This window comes from Salvia hispanica, chromosome 5 (genome assembly GCF_023119035.1).
Source record: "Salvia hispanica cultivar TCC Black 2014 chromosome 5, UniMelb_Shisp_WGS_1.0, whole genome shotgun sequence".
In the NCBI taxonomy this organism is placed as follows: domain Eukaryota; kingdom Viridiplantae; phylum Streptophyta; class Magnoliopsida; order Lamiales; family Lamiaceae; genus Salvia; species Salvia hispanica.
The window spans coordinates 18,699,110-18,711,485 of NC_062969.1; the positions used below are offsets into that span (position 1 = coordinate 18,699,110).

The 12,376-nt window shown below is 33.3% G+C and overlaps 1 protein-coding gene across 1 annotated transcript; it reads left to right on the plus strand.

The window, feature by feature from the left end:
• The first annotated feature begins 6,542 nt into the window (after window positions 1-6,542).
• LOC125187068 (telomere repeat-binding factor 4-like) lies at window positions 6,543-9,896 on the plus strand. The gene is made up of 5 exons (XM_048083579.1): window positions 6,543-6,824; window positions 7,125-7,336; window positions 8,718-8,802; window positions 9,312-9,516; window positions 9,616-9,896. The coding sequence occupies exons 1-5, from the start codon at window positions 6,675-6,677 to the stop codon at window positions 9,642-9,644; spliced, it is 681 nt and encodes a 226-aa protein (XP_047939536.1). The 5' UTR covers window positions 6,543-6,674; the 3' UTR covers window positions 9,645-9,896.
• Window positions 9,897-12,376: the final 2,480 nt, after the last annotated feature.

The window sequence follows — 12,376 nt, forward strand, 5'->3', positions numbered from 1 at the left end:
AAGTACGAGGAAGCTCATTATCAAAGCTATTTGAAATATCACAACACTTTATATTAGTCAAACATTGCAAAATGCGGGAAAAGGGGACTTTTGTTCGCTTTTCGATTTCTGGAAAGTTTAGTTTATAATCCATAAACGGTTATTGGACATGCTATATGTGGAAAGTATGACACTCTATTTTCGTAATTTTTTATAATTAGTTATAAAAAGTATTATACTCCCTCCGTCTCAGATAATTTAGGACACTTTGACCCGACACGGATTTTAAGAAATCTAATGAAAAGTGAATTGAAAAGGTTTGTGGGATGTGGGTCATAATTTTAAAGTATTAGGGTCCGTTTGATAACCTAGTAATGCCTAGATATAGATTTGTATCCATACATTTCTAAGTATTTGGTAACATAGTTACACTACCTTATAAGCCCTTGTTTTTCTCTGAAGCCCATCTCGGCCCGGCAGATTTAGGGTCAAATTGAGCTGATACGTATCTCACCAAAATCGTCGGATACAAATCTGCCTCTCTTTCTTGTACTCAGATTAAAAAAATATTCTCTTTCATACCCTTTTCTTCCATCGTTATTTCACTCCTTTCTCTCTTTCAATTTCACAATATTCTTCTTCCCTTTTCTTCCATCGTTGTTTTCGGTCCTGCAAATCACGATATCTACAAAATTTCATCCGGTGAGTGTTTATTAATTATCAGATCTTTCTTTATTTCTCTTTTATCTTCTTTTTCATGATGAATTATTTCTGAGTTATCAATTCACTGCTAACCTATTGTTGAATTATTGCTATTTTGAACACCCAATTCAATATTTCCGATTAACTTTTGTTGAATAGAGTTGATTGGGAACAAAAATTTGTTCATATGTTTTATCAAATTATCGATTTTGGGTTGGTCTTTAACAATACAGTGATTCACTGTTCGTTCATACCAGAAATAGTTCATCATAATTTCTCTATTCTCTATTTCTCTATCAGAAATAATTCATCATAATTCGCTAATCATAATTTCTCCATTTCTTGCTTTCTTCAGTGTGATGATTGTTTCTTTTTGTTTCATATCCTTTTTTTACCGATCTCTTATTTCTTTTAATTCGAGCTGTTCATTGTGATGGTTGTTTCCATTTTCTGTTTTTATTAGAAATTGTGGTCTAATTTGATGTTGATTAGGGGTTATGTAGGTGTGTGTACTGGAAATTTGTGAGGGAGGTGATGTGATTGAACTAATCCGCTATTCCGCTTTGAATTTTTGTTGCATTGTTTCAAATTTATGCTGGAAACTGAGTGGTTTGTGATTCAGATAAGTGGTATTTCCTGGATAAAATATGGTTTTATGATTTGCTAATTGTTCAGGATTTAGAGTCCGGGAATAAGTTCCCTATGCTTTGTTGCTAAATTTTGTTGGGTAGCTCATGAATATGTTGACAGTTTTGGGACTTCAAACCATTTTAAAAATGTTTTGGGTGCATAGAACATGAGTTTTTGTTTGACTAATTATTGTGTTGTTTGTATATTTTTTTAAGGTATGCTTATTTTTTGAGTATTTAAATCATTTGCAAGTGAATTGTGGTTATATACACATTGTTAATTTTTTTTATTCACATGACAGTGTTATGGGGACTCGTAATATTATAACGGATGCATCAATTGCCTTAATACTTGAGGACAACTTGCACAACTACATGTTTGAAACGATGTGTGTTCTTTACCTAATAGCTGCAAGGATTCGTAGCAGAGTTCGTAGTCGACGAGCAGCAGCTAGGTTGCCCTTCACCTTAATTAATAGGATGCCATATCAAATTAAACACACGAATAGGTTAGTAGGAGTCACAGATGTCGATTGTGTGACCAACCTCCGAATGGACCTTAACACGTTTGGAAGGTTATGTCAGCTGCTTAGACACATAGAAGGTCTTAAGGACGGGAAATATGTCACTGTGGAGGAGGAAAAAAAGGAGCTACTGTGCGTGAGTGTTAAGGAGGAAAAAAAGAACAAATTGGACGTCTTTTTCCCCACGTAGAGTATATATATGAAATCAACAGATTTGATGATTTAGGTTAAAAAGAAGCGATCTCGTGAAAATAAGGAAGGAAAAAAAATATATTCTTTTTTGTTTCCCACGTAGAATATAATGGGATTTAAAAGATTTGATTAGGTCAATACAAATGACAATCTATGAAATAAATGAATTTAATTAGGACAAATTTGTCATTGCATATTTATTTCTTATTTCATAACTTCCATATCAAACAAAGTGAGCTTATTAAAAAAAAAAATTAACTAGGGTATCAAACATGTGTTATTAAAATCATATCTTATCCTAACTTGGCTTTAAATCTGGATCACTAACTAACCTAGGTATATCCCACATCACTTATCAAACGGGCCCTTAGTTTTATAATAAAATGTGAGTTGCAATGAGTTAGTGGAATATAGGGTCCACTACCAAAAATGGTAAAAGTGAAATGAGACAAATTATGTAGGACGACCCGAAATGGAATACTGTATCGAATTATGTGGAACGGAGGGAGTAGCTATTAATTTAGTAATTTATAGTTAGATGCATAAAATGTTTTGCTGGGAACGTACAAATTGAGCAACTAACGTTTCTTTTGAACAAATGAGGTCGCGGATTTAATATACTCATGCCTGTCCCATAAAGATATAGCAATTGAAATTATACGAAAATTAATGTATAATTGCTAAAGTAAGAGAGAATAGTAGTTAAAGTAGTTTTGATGGATAGTATAACGTTTCGATTTGGATCCCATGCTGTGTTACTCTCCACAGCAGATGCTGCTAAATTGTATGGAACAACACATCGGAGGATCCAAATCCGAAATCCCACGTGTTTTTCTTTAAATCATTTTGTAATTATATAACAATAAATATATATTTCAAGTCTACGTACTAATACAAATTAAAATTTAACATCTTGTGAAAAAAAATATAGTGAAAATGAGAAAAAAAAAATTGTTTAACAAAAGTTGATGAGTTTTGAACTCAAACTCCCTATTTTCTGAATTCCATTCCATACCATTGAGCTAATAATACTCCCTCCGTCCCTAATGCCTACAAAATAGACAATATTTGCAATGACACGGATTTCAATATATAATCGATAAAGTAAAAAAGAATAAATAGAAAAAATAATTGGAGTATTGTTATTAAAGAATGAAACCACCTCATTTATACTCCCTCTGTCCCCAATGAGTATGACCATTTGGTTAGGCAAAACTAAATAAGATTGGTCTATTTTGAAGGGACATTCCAAAATGTATGGTCATTATTAAGGGAAAGAGGGATTAGTGTATTACAGGAGGACAATATTTATATACGATATTTAAAAAACGTCATAATTTATTACAATAGGATAAATATTTATATAGTACTCCTATCCCAAAAAATATTTACACTTACTATTTTTGTCTGTCCCATAAATAATATGTGCATTCCATTTTTGAAAAGTTATCCTAATTTATTATCCTTGCACATCAACTTATTTACAACTTATACCATTATTAAACAGCACTAATAATGTAGATCCCACTATCACTATTTAACTATTATTCTCATCTTATCTTACTTTACCAATTTTATCTTAATTCTCGTGTTATACCAATTCCCATAATTTTATGAGTATAATGTGATGAAACATGCCAATAAGTTAAGTGTTTTTTCCTTTTTATAATGCTAAAAAAATTTCCTTTCAAGGGACTTCTTTCCAAAATCATCCAAAATTCGAATTTTGCCAATATAAATAGCATGTAGGCTAGTTGTTGAAAACCTCTTTATTAAAAAAAGAAATCGATCTTATTTAGCACTCTCTCCGTCCACAAAAAATAGATCACTTTTGTCATTTTGGGACGTCCACTAAAAATAGATCACTTTCTAAAAATGGAAAGTTTATCTCTCATATTTTTCCCACTTTTTCTTCTCTCTCTCATACTTTACTCACCTTTTCTCCCTATCTCTTTTACTTTACCTACTTTTTCTCCTCATCCCTCTTACTTTACCAATTTTACATTAAAACCCGTGCCGAACAACAATAGATCTATTGTTTGTGGACGGAGGGAGTAGTATTTTTTTTTCCTGTTTGACAAATCTAGACTATATATTCAAGATAGAATTTGGTTAAATTGGTCACGCAAATTAGATAATTGGTATATGGGGAGTGGTATATTGCTAACTTATAACTTAATTGCTAACTACAATTAAATAATAGCCATTAGATATTCAAATTAAAGGCTTAGATTATTAAACCATAAATGTCAATACGATCAACGAAAAACGTCAATAAGGTCATAGGATTAATTCCAAAAATATCAATAAGGGTATTAATGTCAATTAACTACATGTTTAGTTATAACTACCTTTTAAATGAAACCCCAAAACTTTAAATTCATATAACATATATCAAATTAAAGATAATTTCATAAGGATTCCAACGAAATCTTACATGCATATGTCCCGACGTCAAAATTTGAAAAAAAATCGAAATTTTTTAATTTTTTCGTACAAGCAAAAATGTTCAACATACTATATAAAATATGTCAATATAATACATGTAAAATGTCAATATAAGCAATGAGTTAACATTCTTAAAGCATTGTGTTGACATTCTCAAAACATTGTGTTGATATTTTTGAAACACTATATTGACATTTTCATCCAAAACCCTAATTTGGAGTTTTTTTTTAATCTTTTTTATTTTATTAATAAAAAAGAAAATTACACGTGGCAAATTGTAGACCACACGTTTTCTAAAATTCTATGGCCTTAAATTAGTTGTAGTTAGCAATTAAATGATAAGTTAGCAATTTGTCACTCCCCATGGGTATATAAACCATACTTTTTGTTTTGTTTTATATTTCTTCAGATGAATTTTGAATATGAGGGAAAAATAATAAGTTAAAATAAATAGCTTGTTTATTTTTTAAAGTAAAGGACCAGTTAGAGAGGAAGAAAGAAACTATATGCTCCCTACCCCTTTTGTCCCTTATAAATACTATTCCCTCCATCCATAAAAAATAGATCACTTTGTGTATGACACAGGTTTTAATATAGAATTGGTAAAGTAAGAGAGAGGAGGAGAAAGGGTAGACAAAGTAAGAGAGATATAGAGAAAAAGTGAGTAAAGTAGGAGAGAGGGAAGAAAAAGTGGAAAAAGTATGTGAGATAAACTTTCCATTTTAAGAAAGTGATCTATTTTTTGTGGATGGAGGGAGTATAAATTTTTAATGGACGTGGGTTTTGGCTAAGTAAGAGATATTTTGAAAGAAAAAATAATTGAAGTATTATTAGTGAAAAATGGGTCACACCTCTTAAAGAAAAAAACATTTTCGAAAATAGAAATTATATAATTTCAAAGGGTGGACTAAAATAAAAATGGTTTTATTTTTTTGCGAATCAATTAATAAAATATAAAAACGTTAAGAAAAGATATAAACAATACTCTGACATAACCTGAGGGATACATGCTAACTAGCCGAGGCTAGCAAGCCAGGAAGGGGGAGTTACACTTTTTAGGGGCAATGCCCCTAAGTAGTGCTCAACATATAGGAACAAATATCCCATACAATAATATGATGAACTCGAAAACATGAGAACAAAAGCCAAAGTTTCCTCTTTCATACTTTCTTCACCGGAACTGTGCAAAAACCATGCTACATCCATGCTGACCTCAAACCATGCTATCATCCATGCTGACCTCATTAAAACCTCTAAGCGATAAAATCTAGTGAGAAAAACTTCTAATGAGGAACAAGAGTACCCTTGTGGCTGGGAGCAGGCAAATTTGATAACTCTTGAGATGTGATTGCTCATGTCAGTAGAGAGAGTATAATGTAACATATGTTAATGTCTTCACTTCAAACACAATGTGTTTCGATTCAAATGCAACCTCCTCAAATATTAGTGCATTTCAACCCTCCATATTAAGCTCACTTATGCCATGAGAGATTGAGAGCCAATGTTCTAGCCTTGCACATGACATCCACTCCACTTCTTTTCTTGATCATTCACTTGATGACACTAAGAATGGTCGTAATAAGTCTATGAAATCCAATCATCGCTTGATATCCCTCCATACCTCTCTTATATCACACTAGAAGAAGAGGTGATCAACAGATTTAGTGTGTGTCATGCATAGTGGGTAGCGCCGGTCGATATCCATGTACCCTAGTCTGTCCCTTGTCCCTTGTTGGCAGGTTGCCTTTTGATGGCTTGCCAAATTGTAGAAGAGTGTTCGCACAACACAAAGTCCTTCCATACGAATCTGAGCCTCAATTTTCGTTCACTCTTTGATCTGAGCCATGTACGGGTGTGTATAAATGTATATATATGGAAAGTTCAAAACAACTATCATATGAAATTATTTATTTTTCCATAAAAACTAAATGTCTCATTAATCAGGCATGAATCTATTTTTTACTTTTTCTTTTCAGGGAAAAGAATGTCTTCATATTTATGGTAGTACTATATGGAATAAAATATTCACAAAAAATGTGAACATAAATCAATACGGAGTAAAATTTATTCAGCAATAAAATCATCTGAGAATATGATGTAGCCGTCAAGAATTATTGCTCTCTCTCCGATACATCCCTCCAATCCAAAGTCCCATTCAAATTCTGTGACAATCCGGAAAATTATTTGTTTGCTTGGCGCGATGGGGAATCCGAAGCAGAAGTGGACAGCCGAAGAGGAAGAGGCGTTGCGCGCCGGCGTCGCCAAGCACGGCGCCGGAAAGTGGAAAATTATCCACAGAGACCCTGAGTTCCATCACCTCCTCTCTTCTCGCTCCAATATTGATCTCAAGGTAATTATTTTCTCTGTAATTGACTATAGACAATTGCAATTGCATCATCAATTACTGAATTTGTAATTGGTTGTTTTTCTCTACTGTATCTGTCCATCTCTCTCTCTCTCGTCGTTTAGGGCCGTTTGTATTCGAATATAGATACGCTGCTTAGTTTTCTATTTCTTTCTCCATGTTTATGCATAGACTACAAGTGTTGCAAGCTTACTGACTTAGTAAATGGGATAGAGAATTAGGTATCGTGGTTGAAGTAGATAAAATGTTACTCTTTTATGATTACAGTTGGTTTTTCTTTGACAGGATAAGTGGAGGAATTTGTTTCCTAGTAGCCAAGGGCCAAGAGATAAATCGAAGGCAACAAAGGCGAAACCGAATCCTGCTGATGCTCCTGCTACTCCACTGCCAACTTCACAGACCTCGGGTTCAGTTGCTCGGTCGTCCAAGGATGCATCTACAGATGTTGTTATGATAGACTCTTTAAGACCCTTTCCAGAGGGGATTAATGCTTCCAAGTAATTTTTCTCCACCACTATTGGCTTAAACACGTTTGTTTGTTTGATGTGTTATGTGCTTTACCTCAAAAACTTAGTGGAGTGCTTATTAATTTAGTTTTCTATGTATGTCTGTATGTATGTGCGTATATGTATAGCTGGAATCCTCAATCATAGGCAATTAAACTGAGTAAAGATTGTTTTGATATCACCAGTCTTTTTTTAATCTTATTGTCTCTGTCGTGAGTGCATATGCTTGTCAATGAGTTGGATAGCTAATTTAGCACTATAAGCATCTACTGTAGTACCAGGGTACGAAATAGATTGACGAAGATAATATATTTCATGCTGTTTAACTTAGATGCAAATACGTGTTGTGGTGTGCCATTAGTGAATAGGGGAGGCTCAAGAATAAGGATATGAAGGATGAAGGTGCAACAGTACCAAATGCAGTATTTTTGGACGATATAATGAGTTTTGGTGTTTGGTTTAGATGCTTGGACATCATCTTAAGAATCTGAGCTTTTACAAGTTCAAATTTACTTTCCATGTAACTTATTAACATTACTAGTTGGTTGGTGAAGTGGTTTTGCCCTAACAGGTAGAATAGAGCTTGTATGTATTTTATTGACAGCGTAACAGTAAACATATCATTATTAAAACAAAGACTTTAAATTTCGATAGTTCTGCATTATTTGGCTGCACTATTGATCGTTGGAGCCCATGTATACTAGGTTTTCAATATCATGAATTGACCTGGAGACCCTTGTAAGTTGTAATGCTTCTACACTGGCCAAGTTCTACAAAATGCAACTTTAAAGTGTACTGATCAGATAAGCTTCCTTCTAGAACAGTCCTGTCGACAATGATTCAATTTATACCAACAAACAGTAGAAAGGATTTTATGTAAGTTTGGGTGCGCTGTCAATGTGTACTTTTTGATCTAAAGTCTTATCTGATAATTGTAGATACATAACTACGGACCCTTAAAATGTCCTGAGCGACTTCTACTCACATTTAAGTTTAAAAGGACAGCTTCTCATTTCCTAAGCACGATAAATATCGTATTAGTCTGGAATGTTTTTCGTTTGACATTAGTATATCAATTGAGATGTTTGTTTTTCTGGAGTTAAGAACGCGGTGGGAAATTGTGGAACTTACTCATAATTGATTGATAATATTCCTATGTGCTTCTACTAGACTTCTAGTTGTGGTATTAAAGACAGTGATAATGAAGGAAGACAGAAATAGAATAAAAAATGTCTTATTCTTGTATTTCCCTGATAAGCATGTTCTCGTATTGGCACACTCTCTGTCTTCTTGTGACCTGAATTTCTTGATTTCTTGTAAAATTTTAATATTTATCCTCTCTTGTAATGCATGACATTATTGTTTGGTGCAGGTACAATACAATGAAATTTGAGGCGTCGTCAACTCTTAAAAACCTAAATGATTTGGATTCTAGTGCAATAGCCAGCTTTATTGAGGTTGGTACATTTGGTTCTGATGAATATAGTTGCATGCTACAACTCAGTTTCTACTGAAATATTTTAGGGCCTCAATCTTCTAGTGAGATTATATTTGACCTCTTAAAGTTGTGTAAATATTCTAGAGTCTCATTAGTAATATTTTATTTGTTTTATATTATTTCATTGGCTCCTTGAATTGGATTTTGTTAGCTATCATTTTCTGCACGTTGCTGGCATTTCACAGAATTATGGTTAGAAGCATAAAGATCGTAAAGCTCTTAATGTAGAGTTAGATACATTGAGCCTCTGTTTTAGTGTGAATATTAGAATTTCAGTTTGCTTTATTCTGCCGTTTTAAGCTGGATAGAGAAAGGCTGTTTGAATCAGAGATTGTTGTTGCCATGTGTTTCATTGTCTCTCATCTTGTAAATGTTTTTTGTGCTTATGAATTTAATTTTACTTTAGTTTGTGCTCATAGTGCCTAAAGAGTAAAGATATTCCTGCTTCTGTGTTGAATATTCATGCAGCAAAAGCATGAGGTACCAATTCAGAGCATTGGTTGCCCTGTCGATACAGTGGAAGAGGCAGCAGCCTCCGCTGCCTACCAAATTGCAGTAGCTGAAAACAAATCATTTGTTGCTGTTGAATCTGTGAAAGAGTGGGAGAGAGTAGATAGAATGGCCCAAGACAATGAATCAATCCTACAATTCGCAACGGATTGTCTCAATCAAAGTAAACTTTCAAACCCTTGTATCGTTTTCTCTACCTCATACTGATTGATAACCTATTTATTCATCTATAAGAAACATGTTTCACCCATTTTATCCTCAGCGACAGGCGAAATATTGGTAATGGCATAAGAATTGTTGCTGCAGTGGTGGTGGCATTAAGGTTCGGTGTTCTGCAGTTCGTTACCAGAATCTTGCCATGGTTCCTGCTGAATTTCGATAGGTTATTTAAACTTTAGGATTTGAAAATATTACTAGCATTGCTTGTGTAGTTTTGTAGAAGGTGCCTAGGGTTTCGTATTTATAGCATTTCTCGTCGTTTTGTTTTGCAACGACAAGAGCATCCTGAACGAGTTACAAACCCAGTCAAATAGTTAGGGAACATCTCGGAGCTCTTTCTTTCTCTGTAGCGTTTGAATGCACGAAGAAACTCCTTCGTGTAGTTGAACCTCGATAAGGTGTCATCATCCGCCAACAAAAAGTAAACCTCATCCAAATCCTTATCCTGCTCATAGGGCTTGAAACTTCTGCACAATATATCATCTAAAGAGTTTCTAAAGTCAGAAAGATAAAAAGAAGCAGAATCTTGATATGGATTTTTTTGTTGGATTCATATCCTCACTGCCATTTTCAACTACTACAACAACAGAGCACTTTTCTCTCTTAATCACTACCAATGTTTTTGGCCAGAAAAATTTGAATAACAGCATAACAATTTTCACTACTAAACTCTTAAGCTAAAAAGTGTGCATAAGAGTAAGAGTTAAAGGTGATATTAATAAGTATCGTAATACTCCTTCCGTCCCCCATTAGGAGTAGCACTTTGACCGGGCACGAGTTTTAAGAAATTGAAAGAAAAGTTGATTGAAAAAATTAGTGGAATGTGAGATCCACTTTTTTGTATTGGTTTTATAATAAATTGTGAGTGAAGTGAGTTAGCGGAATGTGATACTTACTTACTATTTATGGTAAAAATGTAGTGCTACTCTTAATTGGGGATGAACCAAAATGGAAATTAATAACTCTTATTCGGGGACGGAGGGAGTAATAATATTATTCCGAAACGCATAAATTCTTTTACGTCTTAATTCTTTTAACAAAATCATCATAAAGAATGATAGAGGGCTATAACAAATTATACAATCAATAATTATTGGAAATGAGATATGATGATTATCAAGTCAATGTAGCATAAGATTTAGAACTCTTAATAATAATTATAAAACCACCGTTTTTCAGGAAAAAAACCGTTGGTATTAGTTCTCCTAATAAGCAATCAGAATCTAGAATGATAGATAGAAGTAGAAAACTAGAAACATACACTCAAACTGAGAAATTTCGATGAGAACTATTGCATCAGTGTTCTGCAATTTTGAAATAGTTCCATGAAATTTAATTTGGATAAAAATGTGTATATGAGGTATCAAGCATGGACAAAACAATTGATGATTCAAATGACGCAGTTTCTTGACACACAAAATAAAGTAGTTTCATTAGAAAGAAAATTCTTTTTCCTTGCATTTTTCTTTTCTTTTACTCTCGGGAAATGTGGATTGACGTTGTGTACTTGTCACTTAGGGCTAGGGTAATAAGTTGTCGTGGATTACCTAGAGGTGTTAGGATCATCGAATGCTTATCCGAATTCCACATTTGTTTAAATAATGTACGTTTTGTGCTAAGCTGACACATGCACAGATTGACTTTTAGTTACTCTCGTAAAATCTCAAACTAATTGAGAACAATATAGCAACAACGACATATTGGCTCCTAGCAATTGCACAGCATCGCCACTGTCCCTAGCAATGATGTAGCCTTGTTGCGCAATTCATGAATTCTTGCGGTTCTCATCACGACACTCACACTAGGGTTGATGTAATGTTGAATCACAAAACCACCAAATTCGTTTTATTTTGGTTATTTTGTCTCATTTTGTTTAATTAGACTTTGTATGGGCTTTTTTCTTTAATTAGATAGAAAATACGTAGAAGAGTTCTTAGTTTGACTACTAGCTAGATTCTAGAGATCTTGCATTTTCTGTTTGGTTTTAAATAGAAAAAAACTACTGGAGTTAGTGGTCCAGCACGAATTTACAATGCAAATGGTTAAACTATGAAAAAATAGGCGTACATGTAAAAATTTATACTATGATTTATACATTACACCATGATTCATGATTGACATAATAATAATCAATCGTACATGCAGCATATGAATATGCATAGGGTGTATTTTATTCCTTAAATCAAATTTCACCCATTTGATCAATGCACAGTTTATATGGACTTACGATATTCCACATTAAGACATTTCTATCCCAAGCACAGTTTGCACCTTTTTTAATACTAATAGTAGTAGTATTAAGTTTTGGATACATTTAACTACTTTTGTCTATGTTTTTTGGGGTAAATATATGTGTGTGTTTTATATTTACATAATTCGCTTACCATTTTTTAGTGCTTGTCGAACTAATTTTTCTGAATTTTCAGATGTTCATTTTGATCATTCAAATTATTTTTCTTGAATGTTCCTCTCTAAATGATACATTTCCAAAAATAAAAATATCACTCCCTATTTATTTATATTCTTATCTTATTCTCTTGCTTAAACTAACAAAACAACACTAAATAAAATATCCGGAAAAGATATGCTTCACTTAGAGTGTGACGAAGGAAGTACTATACTACTAATAAAGAGTAGTACTTGAATGATAAAATTTGTTGGGTTGAGTCGTGAGTGAACTAGTATATATATCTGCAATTCTGCATGTGCTGAAATTGAGAGAATAAATTCTGTTAGCATTTCATATTTAGCAATTCAGTTGGGCAAATTAGTCACGTTCTAAGCGTGATCGCCCTTCACCTCTC